At 46.5% G+C, this 24,421-nt stretch overlaps 1 protein-coding gene across 4 annotated transcripts in view; it reads left to right on the top strand.

Moving 5' to 3' along the window:
* The first annotated feature begins 321 nt into the window (after positions 1–321).
* The window catches only part of DNAJB6 (DnaJ heat shock protein family (Hsp40) member B6), a 48,137-nt gene continuing 24,037 nt past the window's right edge, over positions 322–24,421 (top strand). For all 4 annotated transcript variants that reach the window (XR_004033043.1, XR_004033044.1, XM_030826343.1 and 1 more), the window contains exons 1-2: positions 322–500; positions 21,402–21,492. Coding sequence is in view for 2 of the 4 variants with exons in the window: in XM_030826343.1 (XP_030682203.1) it covers positions 21,428–21,492 (65 nt within the window). In the remaining 2 variants the exon portion in view is untranslated. The remainder of the gene's footprint in view (positions 501–21,401; positions 21,493–24,421) is intronic.

Here is a 24,421-nt window from a genome sequence, read left to right on the forward strand (position 1 = left end):
GGCAGACGCGCTCCGGGGGCCGTCGGTCAAGGGGAAGATGAAAGGCGCGACGACTTCGCGGTTTCCAGAATGGGCTCCTTCTAGCCCAACAATCAGTGCCATTTTGAATCTTCTCGGCCTTCTCTGCGCCTTCTGCGCGTCTGGGCTCCCCGATACCGTAGACCCGGCCCCGAGCTCCGCCCCCTCGCCCCCAGTCTCCCGGCCTCTTCGGGGCGGCGGAATAGCCGAGAACCTTCGCGAAGGTAGGGCGGGCGTCTCCGAGATTGGGCCCGCGGTATGGGCAGTGGAAACTGCGCATGCGCGGCGTCAGGGTCGGGCGGAAGTTGACGTCGCTGTGCCGCCGTTGCGTGACGCATTTCCTGTTTGTTGTTGGAGAAAGGAGAGAAAGGAAAGCGCGAGGAGGCGCCGCCACTACCAGCGCAGCAGTCCTGGAGCTGTGAGGAGATTCGGGCGGTCACCCTGCCTCCCCTGCGTCCCGCCACCGGCCGCTTCCGTCCTCGGTGAGGGTCTGTTCCGAGGGCCGGGGGAGGTCGCCTAGGGCCCCGCGCGCGCCCGGCAGACGGCCGACCTGACCCGGCGCCTGGCAACAGCGCGGGGGGTGACCGGGGTCGCCGGCCGGGGAAAGGACTGGACGGGGCGGGGGCCGTGGCCGGGGTTGCGAGGCGAAGGGTGGGCGGGGTTCTCTGGGTCTGGTCTGGGGCCGGGGCCGGGGCTGGGGTCTGGGCCCACCCGTCCGCGTCCTCCCCGCCCGGCGTCCTTGCCGGAACGCGGCCCAGCCTCCGCGGCGGCGGTTGGGGGTGGGGCCCGGCCTGGGAGCGGCCGGCTGGGGCTCTGCTGGGGCTCGACTGGGCCGGCAGCGTGGGAGGCATGGAGCGCCTTCTTTTCCTGAGGCTCCCGCACTCGAGTCTGAAACCAGAAACGCGAGTGGCTTGCGGAGCAGGAATGCTGCAGCCGTGCCGCCAAGTTCGGAGGGAGACGAAGCAGGTGGTGGACCGCAGAGCCCTGTTTCTAGAACTCTGGACGGATTGTTCGGAAGTTTGTGGAAGAGCAGGCTGCCTTTCTTACTCAGAACGTTTGTCTGCTTTGCTTTGCGTTAAAGAATCTGCACCGTAGTTGATGCAACTGAAGTTTATATAACAAGTTTACATTAACTCTCACCCAATTAAGGAAGAAGGTCGGTGACACACGTAGTGTAAACTGCACACCATATATTGGCTCGAGAAAGGTTTCGGCGCTAGCGAATTTTTTAAAGGATGGGTTTGCTAGTCACACGTAAACTTCTGTGCTGACTTTCTCACGTAAACGAGGCAGGAAATAGCCCGAGTAGAACGATCGTGCCACCACCGAAGGGATGCCGCCTGCGAGCTGGGAGGCTTCAGCCTGTTTGGGAAGAGTAGGCTGAGCGGCGCTCTTCGTAGTTTTCAACGTTTTTATTAACATGAGTTGCGAATATTAGTAAGGATTTGTGGCTACAATTTAAGCCGAATTATTGATTTAGTAGAAAAGTTAGACTGAAGACCGAAGAAACAGACTTTAACCATTAAAACTTGATTGCTGCTGCTTCGTGTTTAACCGCACTTTTCCAAATAATGTTGCATATCAGAACGATTCATGATTTCTGAAAGGAATTATATGCATCCGCCTTACTCCTCCGCAAGTCCACCCGTCCCGTGTTCTCTCTGGGTTTACTCCAGACTTTTTTTTTTTTTTTCTGAGACGGAGTCTGTTCTGTTGCCCAGGCCAGAGTGCAGTGGCTCGATCTCCACTCACTGCAACCTCCAGCTCCCAGGTTCAAGCGATTCTCCTGCCTCAGCCTCCTGAGTAGCTGGGGTTACAGGTGCTCGCCACCACGTCCGACTAATTTTTATATTTTTAGTAGAGACAGGGTTTCACCGTGTTGGCCAGGCTGGTCTCGAACTTCTGACCTAAAGTGATCCGCCTGCCTCGGCCTCCCAAAGTGTTGGGATTAGAGCCGTGAGCCACCGCACCTCGCCGACTCCAGACTTGTTTCCACTCCTGAGGGCCTTAAGCTCCCTTGGAGTTCGTGCTTTCACATTTTTTTCTGCCTTCTGTGATAAAGGGATGAATAGTTTTTATGCACACTTTTAATGAGCTGTGGGTTTTTGTGGATTATGCCGACTGTGAAATTTGGGAAGTAGCCTTAAGTTGGTAGATGCGGAGACTTGACAGGAAGTGGGAGAACAAAAGGGTTGAGAAGCTTTTGGAAAGTGTCTAACTAGGCTTAATCTGTGCTGTGGAAGATGAGAAAGTTGGGAATTTCAGAGGGCAATGGTCTTAAAGAATTTGAGATGAGTTCAGCACTCTCTTCAAAACAATCAGTGTTTTAAAATTTATTTTCTTCTGGATATGAAAGTGTTAAGTTTGGGAAGTAATTCTGGCTGTACGACAGTTTTTCCGGAACACTACGTGGGGAGTATTGTTGAATATTGTGAAGACTAGAATATGGATATGGTATTACAGTGTGATACCTGTAACTGAGTGGCGTACATTAGCTTTCATTTTTAAGCAAGCCCGTAATTCCCTTCTATTAACTCTGTTTTGGACAGTTTCAAACGAACAGTGGTACCCATCACTCTCATCAGTTTTCAACCTAGATAACCCAAATCCAGGTCTGAGGTGGGGGTGGAATGGTCAGTTTGCACCTTTTTTTTTTTTTTTTTTTTTTTTTTTTGAGACGGAGTCTTGCTCTGTCGCCCAGGCTGTAATGCGGTGGGCGCGATCTCGGCTCACTGCAAGCTCCACCTCCAGGGTTCACACCATTCTCCTGCCTCAGCCTCCGGAGTAGCTGGGACTACAGGTGCCCGCCACTACACACGGCTAATTTTTTTGTATTTTTTTTTTAGTAGAGACGGGTTTCACCGTGTTAGCCAGGATGGTCTGGGACTCCTGACCTCGTGATCCGCCTGCCTCGGCCTCCCAAAGTGCTGGGATTACAGGCGTGAGCCACCGCGCCCGTCCGTGTGTGTGTGTGTGTGTGTGTGTGTGTGTGTGTGTGTGTGTGTGATGGAGTTTTGCTCTTGCCCCTGCTGGAGTACAATGGCACCATCTCGGCTCGCTGCAACTTCACCTCCCAGGTTCAAGCGATTCTCCTGCCTCAGGCTCCCAAGTAGCTGGGATTACAGGCATGTGCCACCACGCCCAGCTAATTTTTTCTATTTTTATTAGAGACGAGGTTTCACCATGTTGTTCAGGCTGGTCTCGAACTCCTGACCTCAGGTGATCCACCCGCCTCGGCTTTGCAAAGTGCTGGATTACAGGTGTGAGCCTCCGCGTCCGGCTGTCACTTTTTAAGAGTATTATAAGAGGGCACTTCAAAACTTGGGCAGGTATTTTTAGTCATCTTGAACGTGTCGCTGTGGGCTGAGTGTCATCGCGGGACCTCACAGACACCTTATTGTCGTCTGCTGTAAAGGTCAGCTTCTATATTGGTTAATGCTTACAGATATCTGTTGAGGAATAAGAGAATGTAATTAAGGCCGGGCGCGGTGGCTCACGCTTGTAATCCCAGCACTTTGGGAGGCCGAGGTGGGCGGATCACGAGGTCAGGAGATCGAGACCACGGTGAAACCCCGTCTCTACTAAAAATACAAAAAAATTAGCCGGGCGTGGTGGTGGGCGCCTGTAGTCCCAGCTACTCGGAGTGGCTGAGGCAGGAGAATGGCGTGAACCCGGGAGGCGGAGCTTGCAGTGAGCCGAGATCGCGCCACTGCACTCCAGCCTGGGTGACAGAGCAAGAGTCCGTCTCAAAAAAAAAAAAAGAGTGTAATTAGCCTTTGTATTTGTGAGTTGACGTTTTGACGGGATTTTTACTTCTTAGTATTTATTTGCATCGAGGTTACACACTGGATTAACAGCGTTTTTTAGAAACGTTTTTAAAACTTTTTCATTTCCTCGGAAATGATTCTGTTCAAAATCTGGTTTGGTTAAATTTGTCCAGGACCCCACCTGGTGGTGAGAGGCGGGTAACTGCAGGCTCATTAGCGAGTAAGAATAGGATCAGTGGCAGGATTTAGCAAATGGTGTAGTTCCAGGATGAATAGAATTTGAGAATATCAAACTCAAAAAAATGAGGTTAATGAGAAGAAAAGCAAAGTTGGTGAAAACAAGAATATGTTAGAAACGATGATGTAGGAATGGAAAAATGACAACGCCTACTTGGAGAAAAGTCAACTAGTAAAAATGCGATTTTTTGTATTGATATTAACGAGGTGTTTTGCCAAACAAAACCCTTTATGTTTTTGTATGGACATAAATCACTGTTGACCTATTTCGTGTTCCTGGAGATATCCTACTTGAGAAGGAAGATTGATTGACTGGTTTACTTGAGATGGAGTCCTTGCTCTGTCCCAGGCTGGAGTGCAGTGGCGCGGTCTTGGCTCACTGCACTCCTGGGTTCAAGCCATTCTCCTGCCTTAGTCTGCCAGGTAGCTGGGATGACAGGCGCGTGTCACCACACCTGGCTAATTTTTGTGTTTTTAGTAGAGACGGTTTCACTATGTTGGCCAGGCTGGTCTCGAACACCTGACCTCAGGTGATCTGCTGCCTCGGCCTCCCAAAGTGCTGGGATTACAGGCGTGACCCACCGCACCTGGCTTTGTGTGTGTGTGTGTGTGTGTGTGTGTGTGTGTATGCGTGCTCAGGTGGAATCGCCCTGTGTGCCCAGGCTGGTCTCGAACTCCTGGCCTCAAGTGATTCTTCCATCCCGGCCTGTCAAAGTGCTAGAATTACAAGTGTGAGCCAGGTGCCTGGCCAGATTTTAGAATTTTTTTTTTTTTTTGGTTGAGATGGAATCTCATATTGCCCAGGCTGGATGCAGTGGCGCCATCTCGGCTCACTGCAACCTCTGCCGCACGGGTTCAAGCGATTCTCCTGCCTCAGCCTCCCGAGTAGCTGTGATTACAGGCACCTGCCACTGTGCCCGGCTGATTTTTGTATTTTTAGTAGAGATGGGGTTTCACTATCTTGGCCGGGCTGGTCTTGAACTCGACCTCGTGATCCACCTGCCTCGGCCTCCCAAAGTGCTGGGATCACAGGTGTGAGCCACTGCGCCAGGCCAGATTTTAGAATTCTTAAGCTCTGTTGCAAAATTACGTGTCTTTGGAAGAGTGATTTAGTTTACACTACATATGATTTTGCCCCCATTGATATTTTTCTACCTACCTTTTGCCACCAAAGGCTTAAATTAAAAGAGTGTTTTATATTTGTGTTGTGCATATACACGTGTGTGCTCTAGTTGGTATGCTTATGAACTGTTTACTAATACTTATCCTTCTCTGCCACCTTGAGATGGCATATACCACTTGGGTGGGCTTTGAATCTGAAGTTACTTGTGTTTATAGGAATGTCCAGGACACAGAGTGCTCAGAAAATATTGATCTAATTAGATTCTTTCTAGTTTGTCTGTGTCCTGATGACCTTCCTGTGATTAATAATGGAATCCAGAATTCAAGAAAGTTGGAAAAAATAAGTTTCAGCAGCACTGGAGACTGAGTACTTAACCGAGTGTTGCTTTGTTTATTTTAAAGTCTCACACTGTCACCCAGGCTGGAGTGCAGTGTCATGATCTTGGCTCACTGCAACCTCCACCTCTGGGGCTCAAGTGATTCTCCTGCCTCAGCCTCTCTGATAGCTGAGATTACAGGCGTTTGCCACCACACCTGGCTAATTGCTGTATATTTAGTAGAGAGTGGGTTTCGCCATGTTGGTCAGACTGGCTTGGAACTCCTGACCTCAGGTGATCCACCTGCTTCGACCTCCCAAAGTGCTGGGATTACAGGTGTGAACCACCACTGCGCCTGGGCCTCTTTTATTATAATAATAATTTTTTTTTGAGACAGGGTCTCACTCTGTCACCCAGACTGGAGTGCAGTGGCGTGATCTCAGCTCACCCCAACCTCCGCCTCCTAGGGTCAAGTGATTCTCCTACCTCAGGCTCCCGAGTAGCTGGGATTACAGGCACGCGCCACTATCACCCGACCAAATTTTTTTTTTTTTTTTTTTTTTTTTTTTTGAGTTTCACTCTTGTTGCCCAGGCTGGAGTGCAGTGGTGCAATCTCAGCTCACTGCAACCTCTGCCTCCCAGGTTAAAGCGATTCTCCTGCCTCAGCCTCCTGAGTACCTGGGATTACAGGCATGCACCACCACACCCAGCTAATTTTGTATTTTTAGTAGAGACAGGGTTTTGCCCTGTTGGTCAGGCTGGTCTCCAACTCCTGACCTCGGGTCATCCGCCTGCCTCGGCCTCCCAAAGTGTTGGGATTACAGGTGTGAGCCAGCGCGCTGGCCTAACTTTTGTATTTTTAGTAGAGATGGGGTTTCACCATGTTGGCCAAGCTGGTCTTGAACTCGTGACCTCAAATAATCCACCTGCCTCGACCTTCCAAAGTGCTGGGATTACAGGTGTGAGCCACCAAGCCTGGCCTATTATGATTTTTTAATGAAAGGGAGGTAAGCTTGGAAGTATCTAATAGGTGAGGAGTGCCAGTTGAAGGAATGGTCTCTCATCTTGAGTAATGGGGAAATAACTTCCTGTGTTCGTTTCAGAAATATTTTAGGACATACTGGGTAAGAATGAAATAAGTAGGTGATGTGTGTGATAAGGAATGAAAATTCACTGCTTTGGGTTTTTTTTTATCCTCCCTGTCTGTACTTTTTTTGTTTTTGCTTTTTTTTTGTTGTTCGAGACCAAGTCTTACTCTTGTCATCTAGGCTGGAGTGCAGCGGCGTGATCCTGGCTCACTGCAACCTCTGCCTCCCAGGCTCAAGCAATTCTTGTGCCTCAGCCTTCTTTCTGAGTAGCTGGGATTACAGACGTGCACTACCACACCCAGGTAATTTTTTTTTTCTTTTTTTTTTTTTAAGACAGAGTCTTGCTCTGTTGCTCAGGCAGGAGTGCAGTGGCACTATCTTGGCTCACTGCAGTCTCCACCTCCCAGGTTCAAGCAATTCTCCTGCTTCAGCCTGCCGAGTAGCTGGGACTATAGGCGCTCACCACCATGCCTGGCTAATTTTTGTATTTTTAGTAGAGAAGGGGGTTTGCCATGTTGGCCAGGCTGGTCTTGAACACCTCAGGTGATTTGCGTGCCTCGGCCCTCCAAAGTGCTGGGATTACAGGCGTGAGCCACCTCGCCTGGCCTCAGGTGAATTTAGAAACCACTTTTTTTTTTTTTTTTTTTTTTGGAATGGAGTCTCGTTCTGTTGCCCGGGCTGGAGTGCAGTGGTGCGATCTCAGCTCACTGCAAACTCTCCCGGGTTCAAGCAGTTCTCCTGCCACACCTGGAACTACAGGCGCCACCACATCCGACTGGGTTTTGTATTTTTAGTGGAGACGGGGTTTCACCATGTTGGCCATGCTGTTCCTCAAACTCCTGACCCCAGGTGATCCACCTGCCTTGGACTCCCAAAGTGCTGGGATTATATGCATGAGCTACCCACGCCTAATCTTTATGTGACATGTTTTTTAAAAGTCCTAAACTTAAAGGTCATTGAATTTATTGGAGAAGATTATTTTTGATTAATGGCGATTAGGCTAATTCTTTTTGTGGTTTTAATAGAGATTTTTCGTTTTTTTAAACTTGATTTAGATGTATTGCTTTTGGAAATTGCAGAAATTAGCAAACCTAGTTTTCCTAAGAAATATTTTTTCTTAATTTTTTAATTGAAAGGTTTTCTATAGCTTCTTTAATAGATAGTAGGACCTAGTTAATAGAAGTTTAAAGAAGTTTCATAATTGCTATTAGAAATGTTAATTATGGGCCGGGTGCGGTGGCTCACACCTGTAATCCCAGTACTTTGGGAGGCCAAGGTGGTCAGATCACAAGGTCAGGAGTTCAAGACCATCCTGGCTAGCATGGTGAAACCCCGTCTCTACTAAAACAATACAAAAATCAGCTGGACGTGATGGCAGGCGCCTGTAGTCCCAGCTACTTGGGAGGCTCAGGCAAGAGAATGGCGTGAACCTGGGAGGCGGAGCTTGCAGTGAGCCGAGATCGCTCCACTGCACTCCAGCCTGGGTGACAAAGCGAGACTCTGTCTCAAAAAAAAAAAAAAAAAAAAAAAAAAAAAATTAGCCAGGCATCGTGGCACACACCTGTAGTCCCAGCTACTTGGGAGGCTGAGGCAGGAGAATCGCTGGAACCCGGGAGGTGGAGGTTGCAGTGAGCTGAGATTGTGCTGCTGCACTCCAGCCTGGGCGACAGAGTGAGACTCCAACTCAAAAAAAAAAAAAAAAAAAAAAAAAGGAAATGTTAATCTTGTAGTTAAAGAATATCTTCCTGCTCTACCCAAATTCTTTTCCAGCCTGAAGTGATTTGTTTTTACATTTTTATTTAAAAAAAAATTATTATTTTTGTGATAGGGTCTTGCTCCGTTATATAGGCTGGAGGGCATTGGTGCGTTCACGTCTCACTAGCATCGATGGCCTGGGCTCAAGTGATTTTCCTGCCTCATCCGCCCCCAGTAGCTGGGACCACAGGTGCACACTACCACACCCTACTGAGTTTTTATATTTTGTAGAGACAAGGTCTTGCTGTGTTACTCAGCCTGGTCTTGAACTCCTGAGCTCAAGTGATCCCCCTGCCTCAGCCTCCCAAAGTGTTAGGATTACAGGCATGAGCTACTGTACCCAGCTGTGATTTCTTTTAAAATGCTACTTTACAGCACTGTCACTTTTATTTTATCATTTTTAACTTTAAAGTTTTTTATTTATTTTTATTTATTTTATTTTTCGAGATGAAATTTTGCCCTTGTTGCCCAGGCTAGAGTGCAATGGAGTGGTCTTGGCTCACTGCAACCTCTGCCTTCCAGGTTCAAGTGATTCTCCTGCCTCAGCCTCCCAAGTAACTGGGATTACAGGTGGCCGCCACCACACCCAGCTAATTTTTGTATTTTTTGTAGAGACAGGGTTTCACCGTGTTGTCCAGACTGGTCTTGAATTCCTGACCTCAGGTGATCCACCCGCCTCAGCCTCCCAAAGTGCTGGGATTACAGGCATGAGCCACGGCACCCGGCTTAAAATTTTTATTTTATTTTTTATATATTTTTTTTCTGAAACAGGGCCTTGCCCTCTCTCTTGTCCAAGTTGGAGTGCAGTGACACGACATGGCTCACAGCATCCTCGATCTCTTGCGCTCAAGTGATCCTCCCATTTCAGCCTCGTGCGTAGCTGGGAGTACAGGCGTGTGCCACCCCACTCAGCTAATTTTTTTATCTTTTTGTAGAGATGGTGTCTTACTGTGTTGCCCAGGGTCTCAAGCTCTTGGGCTCAAGTGATCCTTCGGCACATTTCCAAGGTTGTTTAACTCTTGTGTCTTTGCTGTCTGGAAGCTTTTTAGTGTGATGTAATCCCACTTGTCTGTTTTGGCTTTTGTTCCCTGTGCTTTTGGGGGTCATATCCAAACAAAGATTGCTGAGGGGCCAAATTTTAAATTGTGTTTCATTTTAATGACTTCAGATTTAAATAGCTGCATTTGGCTTATGGAGTCTTTTGAGCTGCACGGTTTTGAAAAGGTTTTTGCCAAGTGGGGTTCTAGTGGACACCTATGCTTGCAGAGCTCTGATGTGAGTGATCTGCTGTAGAAATTACTTTTTTTAATTTAGTATATGATTTTAAAATGCAGGTGATGCACTGGTTTCTTGGTGAGGGAAGCTGGTTTTTCCTGGCTGAGCTTCTGTAGGGTGGAGGGCTGGAGTCCAGGCTCTCGCTGGGCAGGGAAGGCAGCTTGACTGTGCCTTCCAGTCCTCCTGAGGGCCCCTGTTTTTCTGGGATCACCTGTTTTCTGTAATGCGCATTGAACACAAGGGCCAGGAGAAGAGGGAAGTAGAGGAGCTTTGTCCTCTGTTCTCATCCTCACAGTGCTGGGCAGGCCACAAGGATTCTGGGCCAACCTTAGGGAGATGAAGGCCACTTAAAATGTTTTATTGCCACAGATGGTGTCTTTTAGGAAATAAATCCATGTATTTTACACTTAAATGATATTAGGCTACTCCGGGCACACTGCCTATGGGGGTAGCCCTGCTCTGCAAAGAGTAGTAAAAAAAAAAAACAAAAAAAAAAAAACAGAAAAATAATGTTAAAGATTCAACTTAGTTTCTCTGTGAATAGGGAAACCATCCAAGTATGTATCAAATAACACTAATCGGTACCTAGTTGTATATCTTGATGAGGCAACTTTTTGCTTAAAATTGGTTTGGAATGCAGTAGTATTTCTACAGCTTCAGGCTGCTTTATCATCTAATACACAGTTGGATATTTAATATATAGTTTTATCAGTTTTTTTTAAACACTGTTTTTGAGAGGTCTGAGGGAAAAAAACAGTGTTACGAGAAATACTTCTATAGGGAAATACTGATAGAAATGTATAGGTAGCCTTGAAGTTCTGAGGTTAATAAATAAATTTGAATGCAGGTAACCTTTCATGGAGTTTGTCAAATTTTCAATTGTGTCTTACATCAGTGATGACTCTGAAGCAGTAAGGAGTGAGTTAGCTTGCAGCAAACAGTGGGGATTGTTGCAGCATCAGCACTTCAGCCAGCTCTGCAGGTTTCCTTAGAGATACATGTGGATCTCTCTTTCTAGACCTTCAGCTGTTTTCTTTCTTTTTTTTTTTTTTTATTGTGACGGAGTCTTGCTCTGTTGCCCAGGCTGGAGTGCAGTGGCGTGATCTTGGCTCACTGCAAGCTCCACCTCCCGGGTTCACACCATTTTCCTGCCTCAGCCTACCAAGTAGCTGGGACTACAGGCACCCGCCACCATGCCCAGCTAATTTTTTCTATTTTTAGTAGAGACAGGGTTTCACTGTGTTAGCTAGGGTGGTCTCGATCACCTGACCTCATGATCCACCCGCCTCGGCCTCCCAAAGTGCCGGGATTACAGGCATGAGCCACTGCGCCCGGCCAGCTATTTTCATTTTGTTGTTTCTGTAATGCGTATTTGTATTTATTTAATTTATATTCTAAATTTGTTAGTCTTACTGGCATTTGATGAAAACTAAAAAGGTAATTTTGGGATTTCAAGTACTGGTGAGAGAATGTCCCATAGTCTTGAGCACTGGAATTGTGTACATGGACGGCATAGTGCCATGGGTACAGGCTAGTGTGAGTTCTGGAGGCAAACTTGGATTCTTACTATTTTTAAAGATGCGGTGTCTTTGCTGTGTTGCCCAGGTCGAACTCAGACTCCTGGGCTGAAGCCATCCTCCTGCCTCAGCCTTCTGAGTCACTGGGACTTCAGGTGCACGTGACTGTGCTTGGCTCAGACTTGGGTTTTGAACTTGCTCGAACGCTGACATTTAATTCCTTTGAGCCCCCGTTTCCTCACCTACAAACGGTAACTCACAGAATGACTGTGATGGAATACGTACCTGTAACAATGGGTGACACATGAGTCAGTAACACATTGTTGCCCCAGCTCCTTTCCCCCTTAATCAGCTAATAACTAAGCCTCAATTATTAGTAAACTAATTGAGCATCATGTGACATGATGATTAGCATGTCACGTTTAAAATTACCTGTTGTCATTCGGGTTATAAGAAGTTTGTTTATTTATTTGTTTTTTTTGAGATGGAGTCTCGCTCTGTCACCCTGGCTGGAGTGCAGTGGCGTGATCTTGGTTTACTGCAACCTCTGCCTCCGGGCTCAAGCGATTCCTCTGTCTCAGCCTCCCGAGTAGCTGGGATTACAGGCGCACACTACCATGCCCAGCTAATTTTCGTATTTTTAGTAGAGATGGTGTTACGTCATGTTGGTCAGGCTGGTCTTGAACTCTTGACCTCAGGTGATCCACCTACCTCAGCCTCCCAAAGTGCTGGGATTACAGGCGTGAGCCACCACGCCCGGCTTTATTTTATTTTTTTGAGATGGAGTCTCGCTCTGTGGCTCAGGCTGGAGTGCAATAGCGTGATCTAGGCTCACTGCGACTTCTGCCTCCCGGGTTCAAGCAATTCTCCTGCCTCAGCCTCCTGAGTAGCTGGGATTACAGGTGCCCACCACCTTGCCTGGCTAATTTTTTGTATTTTTAGTAGAGATGGGGTTTCGCCATGTTGGCCACGCTGGTCTCGAACTCCTGACCTCAGGTGATGCACTCGTCTTGGCCTCCCAAAGTGCTGGAATTACAGGCGTGAGCCACCGCGCCCAGTCTTTTTTTTTTAATATTGCCATATTTTAAATAGGAATGGAAGATTTCTGCACCAGTTGTAGCGTTTGTGGATGTGCATGGAACCCTGCTGGTGAAGTTTTCTTGCCTTGGAGAAGGACCCTAAACAGGTTCCTAAATAGCTCTCCTATCTGCTGCTCGGTTGCATTCCTGTCGTTTCTGATTCCGGCACATAGCATTTGGAGCATCTTAGTAACCCTGCCGTCCAGTCATCACTCTCTTAAGTCCATCTCTCTTGTAGTTAGAAGTTATCTTTCCAAATACTCCTGTTGACTTCACACCACCGCTTAACTCTTCTACTTACAGTGGAAAAGTCCTAATCCCTTAGTTGTAAAATTCTTCAGTTGCGCCTTGTTCTTTCTTGTGCTGACTCCCTCCCCTCCCTCTTACTCCCAGCACCCTCACACTGACGTTCCACCCTACTAACTTGCTGCGTCCCACGTGGGCTGTGTGCTGTCATTATTTTGCTTGAGCATACGCTATTACTTGTGTGTGGAATACTTTTGCCTCTGTTCTCTGCCTGGGGAGCTTACTCTTGTTTTTCGTTTCATCAGTAAAATGTCAGTGTTAATTTTTCCTTTCCTCATGGTCTCTATACCATCTCCCCAGCACTGTGTGCATATTTGTCTTTTTAAACTTTTATTTTTTGTGTAGATGAGGCCTTGCTGTGTTGCTCAGGCTTATCTGGAATTCCTGGGCTGAAGCAGTCTTCCAACCTCGGCCTCCCAATAGTGCTGGGATTACAGGTGTGAGCCCCTGCAACAGCCATGTGCATATTTGTCTTAATTGTAAATGACTGGTTTGTTTACATGCCTGTCTTCCACTAAACTTGGTGACTTTTATTATTTCCAAAGCTAGCATAGTGTGTGTTATAAATAGTAAGTTTGTATGGTTAAATTCAATCAGAATGACAGTGTTCTTTTAATACTAGGAAGGCTTTGATTGGTTGACTAATGGGGCCAGTCTCACTAAAATGAAACAGTTGGGCAAACTGTGACCTTCCCTTGAGAGTCTCACCTGCCCAAAGGTAATGGGAAGGCAGGACCGTGACCCCAGGTTAGAAAACGGGACTTAGCAGAGTTTTATTACTTTTTTTTTTTTTTTTTTTTTTTTTTGAGTCAGAGTCTTGCTCTGTCACCCAGGTTGGAGTGCAGTGGTAAAATCACGGCTCACTGCAGCCTAGACCTCCTGGGCTCAAGCCATCCTCCCACCTCAGCCTCCAGAGTAGCTGGGACCATACGCTGTGCCATCATGCCTGGCTGATTATTTTATTTTTTGAGACGGAGTCTCGCTCTGTCACCCAGGCTGGAGTGCAGTGGCATGATCTCAGCTCACTGCAACCTCCGCCTCCCCGGTTCAAGCAATTCTCATGCCTTAGTCTCCTGAGTAACTGGGATTACAGGTGCACGCCACCACACCCAGCTAATTTTTGTATTTTTAGTAGAGAGGGTTTTGCCATGTCAGCCAGGCTGGTCTCGAACTCCTGGCGTCAGGTGATCTGTCCGCCTCAGCCTCCCAGAGTGGTGAGATTTCAGACATGAGCCACTGCGCCTGGCCAAAGCCCGGCTAATTATTTTATTTTTAATAGATTCAGAGTCTCCCTTTGTTGTCCAGGCTGGTCTTGAGCTCCTTAGCTCAAGCGTTCCCTCTTCCTCTTTCCCCAGAACACTGGGATTACAGTCATGAACCATTGCACCCTGCCCGAATTTTATTGTTAATTGTAGCATCCTGGTCCATATTCCCGTCCTGATCAGAAAGAGAGCTGTGGGTCTTGTTATCTTTTGTTGGTGACAGTTGGACTGTCCCTGGAGTATCTGTGTTGGATTGGGGGCACTAAGACATTACAACATTGGAGGTTGCTCAGAGGGGAGGGACCAGGTAGGTCGGGGTTTCTCAGGAGGAACTGTGAAGAATTGTAAGGGTATATGTGCCTAGAGACAGAAAAACTTGCCAAGATAAAGCCCCCAAATATCCAAAGGCAACTATGCGGAAGAAAAATTGAACCTGTATCGCATAATTTGAACAAGGACCAAAGGGTGAAAATTCCTTGGAGACCCCTACTCCCCAGCATAAGGAAGAATTCCTGTAGTTAACTAAAATTCAGGGCTTGACTTTGGAGATAATGACTTCCAGTCACTGGCGTTTGTTCAGACAGAGAAAGGTTGCACTAATTAGTGATTATTGAAGTGTGGATGCCTTATGAGTCAGAGCTTGAACTTGGTGATATAAAGTTCCTTTTATTTAATAAGAATTTGAAGAAGACGCCCAGTATGGCACTTTTCTCGAAGTACTTGTAGACAACAACCTTTTTTTTTTTTTTTTTGAGATGGAGTCTTACTCTGTCTCCCAGGCTGGAGTGCAGTGGTGCGATCTTGGCTCTGTGCAACCACCACCTCCCAGGTCAAGTGAGTCTCCTGCCTCAGCCTCCCGAGTCTTAGCTGGCGTTAGCCACCAGACCTGGCCAGAGATAACAACTTTTTAATTCTGAGATTCTGTAGTAACATATGCCAGACATTAGCCAGCCAGCTGCTTAACTTTTGTCCAGTCTTTTTTTTTTTTTGAGACAGAGTTTCGCTCTTGTTGGCCAGGCTGGCGTGCGATGGCGCAATCTCGGCTCACTGCAACCTCCGCCTCCCAGGTTCAAGCAATTCTCCTGCCTCAGCCTCCCGAGTAGCTGGGATTATAGGAATGTGCCACCATGCCTAGTTAATTTTGTATTTTTAGTAGAGACAGTTTCTCCGTGTTGGTCAGGCTGGTCTTGAACTCTCTACCTCAGGTGATCCGCCCCCCTCAGCCTGAGCCACCATACCCATCCTGTCTTTGAATACTGTCTCACTGTTTTTGTTCTGAGTCTTTGAAAAGAATGTTAAAGGTCAATAGTAGTTGGAAGAATTAAGCCTGACAGTCTCCCAACTCATGGTTTTACCAAAAACTCTTATTAAAAAACTGTTGTGGGCCGGGCGCGGTGGCTTGCGCCTGTAATCCCAGCACTTTCGGAGGCCGAGGAGGGCGGATCACAAGGTCAGGAGATGAGACCATCCTGGCCAGCATGGTGAAACCCTGTCTCTGCTAAAAATACAAAAAAAAAAATTAGCCAGGTGTGGTGGTGGATGCCTGTAGTCCCAGCTACTCAGGAGGCTGAGGCAGGAGAATGGCGTGAACCCCGGAGGTGGAGCTTGCAGTGAGCTGAGATTGTGCCACTGCACTCCAGCCTGGGTGACAGAGTGAGACTCCGTCTCAAAAACAAACAAACAAACAACAAAAAAACTTGTTTGGCTGGATATGGTGTATGCCCGTAATCCCAGCACTTTGGGAGGCCCAGGTGGACGGATCACCTGAGGTCAGGAGTTTGAAACCAGCCTGGCCAACACGGTGAAACCCTATGTCTACTTAAAAAAAAAAAAATACAAAAAATTAGTCGGTGTGGTGGCACATGCCTGTAGTCCCAGCTAGTTGAGAGGCTGAGGCAGGAGAATTGCTTTGAACCTGGGAGGCGGGGAGGTTTCAGTGAGTCCAGATTGCGCCGCTGCACTCCAGCCCGGGCGTCAGAGAGCGAGACACTATCTCAAAAAAAAAAAAAAAGAAGAAAGAAAAACCAAAACTGTTGTCAGTTTAAAATATTTACTCCAAATTGTGGCTCAAGCCTGTACTCCCAGCACTTTGGGAGGCTGAGGTGGGCGGATCACAAGGTCAGGAGATCGAGACCATCCTGGCCAACATGGTGAAACCCGTCCCTACTAAAAATACAAAAATTAGCTAGGCGTAGTGGTGGGCACCTGTAATCTCAGCTACTCCGGAGGCTGTGACAGGAAAGTCGCTTGAACCAGGGAGTTGGAGGTTGCAGTGAGCCAAAATTGTGCCACTCTACTCTAGCAACAGGGTAAGACTCTGTCTCAAAAAAAAAATATATATGTATGTATGTATATATATGTATAAACTTTTTTTTACTCCAAGTAAGCTAGGAGTATTTTCAGTATTGCTGAAGGCTTTACTTAATCATGCAGTGTGTTTGATCGTGGATGACTCTCTCAATATTTATTCAGCTGAATGTGGAATGAGGTGGTATGATAATGGGGGTGGGGGTGATTGGAGCCAAAGTCCTTTGACTGTTCCTGCTGGCTCCCTAGTGAGGGTGTGGCATCTCTGCAGATGAGCTCTCCTGACTGTGCTCAGGCAGCTCTCTGTGCCCATCGCTGCTGCCTGCTTTTCTCTTTCCTTCCCACTTCCTCATTGTGTGAGACCATCCACTCCGTGTATTACTAGTTCCTTTCTACTTCATCACAAGCAGGTAGTACTTAGGATGTTCTAGATGGAGCCCAGGGCTTTCTTCCTTTGGAGAGCATCATCTATAAATAACTATGGAAGTGGATGTCACCCACTTCACAGGGTGGGGAAGCAACCACAGTGAGTAAGTAGGTAGTTTTCCAGGGAACCACGGCTTGTTTACAGTAAACACCCAGTTCACTTCCAAGTTTCTACGCTGTGAACATTACTGCTTCCCTGTATGGGGAAGGCAGGGTGGTAAATCCTTGATTCTTAGTGCTTGCTGGCTTTTTAGAGTGACATGAACTCAAGAATTTTAAATGTAGGTTTTAAATTCAATTCAGTCAGTTCACTTTGAAGCCCACATTCTCGTTAAGGTCAGGAATTGTCCTATCAATTTTTTTTTTTTAATTTTTAAAATTTTTTTGTAGAGACAGGGTTTCGCCGTGTTGCCAAGGCTGGTCTCGAACTGCTGGGCTCACGCAATTTGTCCGCCTTGGGCTCCTAAAGTGTTGAGATTACAGGTGTGAGTTACCACACCCGGTCCAGTTTGGTTTCTGTGTCCTTCTGACGTACGCTTCGTCTTTTTGAACTTCTTAAACTTTATTTTGAAATAGTTTTAGATTTACAGAAAAGTTGTAAAGATAGTACAGGGATTTTCCTGTATACCCTTCACCCAACTTTCCTTAATCTTTCTGTAACTGTGGTAACTATGGTGAATTTCTCAAAAGTAAGCAGTTGACACCGCTATAGTACTGTTAAATGTGGACTTTATTCATATTCCACTTGTTTTTCTGCTAATGTCCTTTTCCTGTTCTAGAAACCATCCGAGGAACCCAGATTGTATTTAGTTGTCATTTATTCTTAGTTACAGGTTGTCTGTCTCCTTGTTTTTCTTGACCAGGGGCGTGTGTGTGTGTGTGTGTGTGTGTGTGTGTGTGTGTGTGTTTTGTGGTAAGTTGGGCCTGGTTAGTGCTTGCATGGGAGGTAGGGTCTCGTTCTGTTGCCTATGCTGGAATGCCGTGGTGCAGTCATGACTCACTGCAGCCTTGATGACCTTCCTGGCCCAAGTGATCCTCCCACCTCAGCCTCCTGAGTAGCTAGGATGACAGACACATGTCACAGCTACTTAAAATTTTTTTTTGTTGCGCAGAGTTCTCACTGTGTTTCCCAGGCTGATCTTGAACTCCTGGGCTCAAGCAGTCCTCCTGCCTCGGCCTCCCAAAGTGCTGGGATTACAGGTGTGAGCCACTGCACCCAGCTATTCATTTTTAGTTTTAATTTTTTTTAAAAATTTATTTTCATTTTTTTGGAGACAGGTCTCACTCTCACCCAAGCTGGAGTGCTGTGGCACACTCTCGAACAGGTTTCCAACTCCTGGGCTCAAGGAATCCTCCCGCTTTGGTCTCACAAAGTTCCGGGATTACAGGTGTGTGCCACCGTGCCCAGCCAATATCTGCACATTTATAAGCTGACATCTCTGAGAGCACAGGGCAGGATGAAATTAGAGGCTGCCAAAGGTCAGGGTAAGGGATAATGATGCTGGTGAAGATAAAGAACAGTGAATGAGTTTCGGATATTTCAGAGGTAGACTCGACAGAACTTTGTGATTTATTTGTGTCTGTGTGCTGAGTGTAGTGATGTTGGCGAAGGTGAACATTTCACAGGCACCTCGGAGCTCAAGGTAGAATTTACTAGAAAAAGACCAGGTATGTAGGAGGTGGGGAGGATTAAGAGTTAAATTTTGGTCGTGTTCTATTTAGGATGTCTGCTGGACATCGAAGTGGCTGTGTCAAATAGTCATCTGTCTATTTGTGTCTGAAGTGCCCAGGAGAGGCCTGAGCTTGGAGCTTACATCTGGGAGTCATTGCTAAGTAAATGATACTTATGTAATGGGAAAGGATGAGAACCCACATGTAGGATGAGAGTTGGCCTTGAGCCTTTAGCGTTCCCATAGTTTTCTTCAGCGGGCCAGTGGAGGGGTGAAAGTTGGTGATGGAAGGCAGATGGAGAGAGAAGTTGGATGAGGAGAGCTGGGAAACGTCTTTGGGTGGTGCTGTGGGTTTTTTACTGACCTTAAATAAGAGCCTCCAGTGGCAGGCAGTGGGGAGCTGCAGCAGGACTGGGGGATGAGTCCAGGCAAGGAAGTGGAGCGGCTAAGGGTAAGCGGTGCAGGAGGAGGGGGGAGGTGAGGGCGTCCACTCCGGGGGGTGGCCCTCATTACTGCCTTTATGCTTTCTTTGTAGGGTAGCCTTCATTTGGTAAGGAAACTAGCCATTTGATGGAGTGCTGCATGAATACTGGGTGCTGTTAGTGGATGCTGCACGTACATGACAGAGCAGGCTTTCAGTGAGAGTGTTTTTGGTGGTGAAGTAAATCACAGCATTCCCCAGCTGGCCATGCGGCCCTTGCCCACACCCATGTTCTCACCTCTGTGCTCGCTGCCTCGGGGGAGTGTCTTTTTCCCATTCCCACCACCACATGCACAAACACAGGCACCCAAGTGCAGACAGAAGATGAGCTGTTTGGACTTGCGAGGGCACGTGTGCCTGGTGTGTGGCACATTGAATGGCCTCTTGCTATATATAGTGCTCAGAGGGGATGATCCAGGTGTCTGGCATGGGAAGATTGGTACTGACATTTCTGCTCTTGTTCTGTTAGTGAGAGTGGATTAGCAGCTTCCCCCTGTTTCTGCTAGGTACTGCCGCTGGCATCACTGCCAAAATGCCACCTCAGATCCTTGGCAGCAAACTGGAGCTCGAGTGAAAATAACCTCACGTAGTCACTCAGCCAAGGGAGTTGAGGGAGACGTGAAGAAACGCTGGCTTTCCTGCTGCTTGTTGGCTGCTCTGCCTTGTGTGCTGTGACTGATGGGCAGGTTTTTAGTTACTGAAAGAAGATTGCGGTGTTCCTACTTACGGGAATCGACTCCTGTCTTTTCTCTAGAGACTAGTTGGACTCGTGTGGCTTGAATCCTGTATGTTGCCATGTCATTCTAACTACCAGGGAGGAAATCTTTCATAATTGGGTTTTCCTTACCTTGTAACTTATTAAATAAAAAAGTCCCTAATATTTTATATTGAATATTTCCAAATGGAGTGGAAAGAACTGTGCTGTGGGATACCCTTAGGCACATTCTCCAATTAATATTTTATCTTTGTTTTATTATGTATCCAGCAAAACTGATAACGTTAAATTGGAATAATTATAAGAAAATAGGAACCATACAAGTTTTTTTCTAAGTTGTAATTTTAAAAATACTGGGAACAGATCTACTTAAGAAAAAGAACATTTTGATGCTCTAAATTCCATATTTTGTAGTTGGCATATTAAACTTAACACCTAGAATCTTTGCTGTCATGTATTTGAAGATGTACATTTCTTTTCTAAGTTTGATGTTAGTCATTCTGTTGAATTGATAATGTAGTTTATATACATCTAAATAGATCCTGATTTCCATTATAGTTTTTTGTTTTTTTGATTAAAGGACTTCTATAAAAACAAGAGTTTTAGGTCAAGGTTTGGTGGCTCATGCCTGCAGTCCCAGCACTTTGGGAGGCTGAGGTGGGAGGAGTTCTTGAGCCCAGGAGTTTGAGACCAAGATCAGCAACAAAGTGAGACCCTGTCTCAATTAAAAAAAAAAACAACCAAGAGTTGAAGTTTCCACAGATGTTTCTTTGTGGCTTCGTGGTACTGTTTTTTTTTTCTTTCTTTTTTTTTTGAGACAGTCTCGTTGTGTCGCCTGGGCTGGAGTCCGGTGGCATGGGCTGGAGTCTGGTGGCACGATGTCAGCTCACTGCAATCTCTGCCACCTGGGTTCAAGCAATTCTTCTGCCTTAGCCTCCTGAGTAGCTGGGACTACCGGCGTGCACCACCAGACCTGGCTAATTTTTGTATTTTTAGTAGAGACGGGGTTTCACCATGTTGGCCAAGCTGATCTCGAACTCCTGACCTCAAGTGATCCACCTCCCTCGGCCTCCTAAAGCGCGGGGATTACAGGTGTGAGCCACCGCGTCCGGCTATGCAGATTCTTGATCGTTGGTTTAATAGAGTAGGTTAGCCAGTCAAATTTAAATAAGTAAATTGGTTAGGAAACGTCACATCATAAAGCAGCAGTGTGTGTGTAGTTCTTCCTTGTGGGACCAGAGGCTCCATCCTCCATTAGAGCTGGCAGAAGCAGAATGGGTTTCATTGTACATTTTACTGCCCGGGGAAGTAACAAGATTGAACCACATAATCCATAGGGGAACTTAGGGAATGAATCTCTGCTGCTGGTTTTCTACCTTCCAGTTGGTAGTGATACTATCTAATTAGTGTGGTCAGCAGGGCAATATTGTATTTGTTTGGTAGAGGAATGGATGGGAGCTTGGAACCAGAGGGTAAAGTTACGCTAACTACTGTGTAGTCAAAGGTCTTTCTTTTTTGGGAGATGTGTGGGAGGGCTTTTGCTGTTCCCTTGTGTGGGTGACAGAATGGTGGAAGGATGGCTTCCTATTGTTCCCATGTGAAGTTGGTTCAGGGCAGGGACAATGTGTTTGTCCTTGGAGCCCCATGGTCTTGCCCGATGCCTGGCACAGGAATGCATTGAATGAAAGAGGTAACTGACATTCCCTGAGCACAGACCGTGTCTAGGAACACATGACAGACTTTGTCAGCTAGTGGTCAAGTGGCACGGAGTCTCTGCCTCAGAGTCACCTGTTGTTTTTATTTAGTTTAGGCTATTATTAGGCTATTTCAGAGCTTTTTTCCCCATATCTAGAAGGGTCTTAGGGCATGAATCTGGGAACCAGTTCCCAGACAAGGTCTTGGCCCAGCAGGCTAGTGGTTAGCTGTAGTGGAAGTTCTCTCTGTAGGCCAATAGGTGCTAAGGTGACACCACCCCTTCCTCCCTCTCCAGACCCATCCCACCACTGTGACTTGCCCATCCCCAGCAGCCTCATCACTGACCACGTGTTTTTACTTGCAGGACCCATTCCAACAATCTCTTAAAACATGGTGGATTACTATGAAGTTCTAGGCGTGCAGAGACATGCCTCACCTGAGGATATTAAAAAGGCGTAAGTAATTTCATTTCTGAGATAATGCATTTTCACAGTGGTACATTGGTAATTGAGTAGTATAACTTCTTCTATTGCCTGTGAAAACGGCTTTTAATGTAGTATACCAGTCTTTGAATGGCACATAGTTTAATTTGACAGAGCAGTTAACAAGGAGCATTTGCAGTCTAGGCCTGGGCTTTGCTCTTCACTAGTCAGTCACTTGGTTTATATCTGAAGTCGCTGATTATTTCACTGAGGATGCGAGATAATCCCAAACATCTTTTACATTGGACTTTGAAAATGGAGCTGACTTGGCACTCTTGAGTGCCCCTTTGCAAGGTAGGGGCCCAGAGTACATAGCACTCGAATTTTCTTGCTGTGATTGTTGGGCTCCAGCCTATGCCATTGGAGTCCCTTCTGATTCATATGAAAGTTTGAGAACTGCACCGGTGCCTGTTATACCTGCATCTGTGTGACCAGGGCCTGGCCAGTGTGAGGATGGCAGTTCCAGCCACAGAAGGCTCTCATGGTAACCTTAGTCTGTTTAATTAATAAGGTGTTAACTGTGAATGTAGAGTATACAGCAAAGATGTCATGAAACAGATTGTTAGATTTTAACATAGCTAGAGAGCAGTTAGCCTGGAATAGTTGGAACCAACTTTAAAAAAATTGTTAATAAATAACGAAGTCTATACTGCTAGACTTAGTGGGTCTGAAGATAGAATTAACTTTTTTTGGGGCCAAATAGTTCATTTTGCTTAATTTTTAAATTTTAATAAAAATACAGAGTCTCAATATGTTGCTCAGGCTGGTCTCAAACTCCTGGGCTCAAGCAATTCTCTCGCCTTGGCCTCCCAGATTGCTGCGATTATAGATGTGAGCCACTGTGCGTAGCTGAGATAGTTCATTTTAAAATGCTAAATTACGGCCAGGCAAGTGGCTCACACCGCTAATCCCAGCACTTCGAGAGGCCTAGGTGGGAGGGTCACTCGAGCCCAGGGGTTTGAGACCAGCCTGGGCAACAAAATGAGATACTGTCTTGACTAAAAAAAAAAAAAATAATAATAGTTGGGTGTGGTGGCATATGCCTGTAGTCCCAGGTGCTCCAGAGGCTGAGGCAGGAGAATTGCTTGAGCCCAGGAGGTTGGGGCTGCAGTGAGCCATGTTCTTGCCACTGCACTCCAGCTTGGGCAACCAAGCTGAGACCCTGTCTCAAAAAAGCCAAGTCAGGATGGCTGACGTTGCCTGAAGATTATTTGAAACCTCTGCCGAGGAACCTAGTAGAAGCAGTCCACTGAGGAGAGGTCAGGCAGGCCCTGATGCTGTGACCAGTGGAGTGAGGTTTCCCACACTGTGAGGAAGCCTGTGCTGCACACTTTAGGCTCACACTATTCTTATCAATAGTGTTAACAGCCAGTAATACTTGACAGGTTATAGAACGAAGACAGCTGGGAATACTTTACTTCTCTTGAATAAGTTAATGGATGTATTAGTCTGTTTTTACGCTGCTGATAAAGACATACCCGAGACTGGGAAGAAAAGGAGGTTTAATTTGACTTACAGTTCCACATGGCTGGGGAGGTCTTATAATCATGGAGGAGGGCGAAAGACACTTCTTACATGGTGACAGCAAGAGAATGAGGAAGAAGCAAAAGCGGAAACCCCTTATAAACCCATCAGGTCTTGTGAGGCTTATTATCAGGAGAATAGCACAGGAAAGGCTAGTCCCCGTGATTCAGTTACCTCCCCCTGGGTCCCTTGCATAACACCTGGGAGTTCTGGAAGTTACAACTCAAGTTGAGATTTGGGTGGGGACACAGCCAAACCTTATCAGTGGATAAGCATATTATGTGTACAGTATTTTCAGTAATGATGGAAATTACATACCTTTATGATAGCTGTCATTAGAGAGTAGATTGGTTTTAGTTATTTCTGAGAACATACAGGTTGCTGAGTGTCTCTAGCATGACGCTGAAGTAGGAATTTAGAAAAGGCTGTTACCTATAAAAGCAGTGAGATTTCCTGCACTCCTGAGTGTACAGTTGTATAAATGCTGACTTTTAAAAATGAGCAGAATGATAGCTATGGGGTGCATGCTGTTAGAACAGTCTATTTTGTATACCCTTGGCTTTGTGTGTGTTGACAGTTTTTGTTTGAGGACTTAAAGGTCTGTGGCTGCCACCTGTTATGCATCTCTCCTGAGATACCAGACTCTTCCTGTGTTTGAATCACACACCATGGGCCTTCCTTCCTTGGTGCTGAAGTACTGGTGTGCAGGTCCAACAGATCTGAAGGTCAACATTCAAAGTCATTTGGCACTGTTCACACTTGCATATCATGTTGTATTACACCTTGATTTTTAAATATTTTAGTAGTGTATGACTGGGGCATACACAGTTGAATCTTGTCTTGCTCTCATCCATTACCAAGTTTTCATATGAACACTAGATGGTGGGTAGTACTGCACAGTAATCATTTTTCTCTTGTCTTTTGTATGGTCTGTTACTTTTGATTGAGGATTTCTGCACATTTAGGGTTATTTGATCCACTGCGACATGTTTTTTTTTTTTGAGATGGTGTCTCGCTATGTTGCCCAGGCTGGAGTTCAATGGCGTGCTCGGCTCACTGCAACCTTTGCCTCCCGGGTTCAGGCGATTCTTTTGCCTTAGCCTCCCGAGTAGGTGGGACTACAGGCGCCTGCCACGACGCCCAGCTAATTTTTATATTTTTAATAGAGATGGGATTTCACCATGTTGGCCAGGATGGTCTCAATCTCTTGACCTCGTGATCCGCCTGCCTCAGCCTCCCAAAGTGCTGGAATTATAGGCGTGAGCCACCGCGCCCGGCTGCTACATGTTTATTTAGGTCCATAGTGACATAAATTACTGTTAAGTATTCTGGACTCCAGCTTTAATCAGATTTTAGTATGGTTAAGCCAAGGTTTTGT

This window comes from Nomascus leucogenys, chromosome 13 (assembly GCF_006542625.1).
Source record: "Nomascus leucogenys isolate Asia chromosome 13, Asia_NLE_v1, whole genome shotgun sequence".
NCBI lineage: Eukaryota > Metazoa > Chordata > Mammalia > Primates > Hylobatidae > Nomascus > Nomascus leucogenys.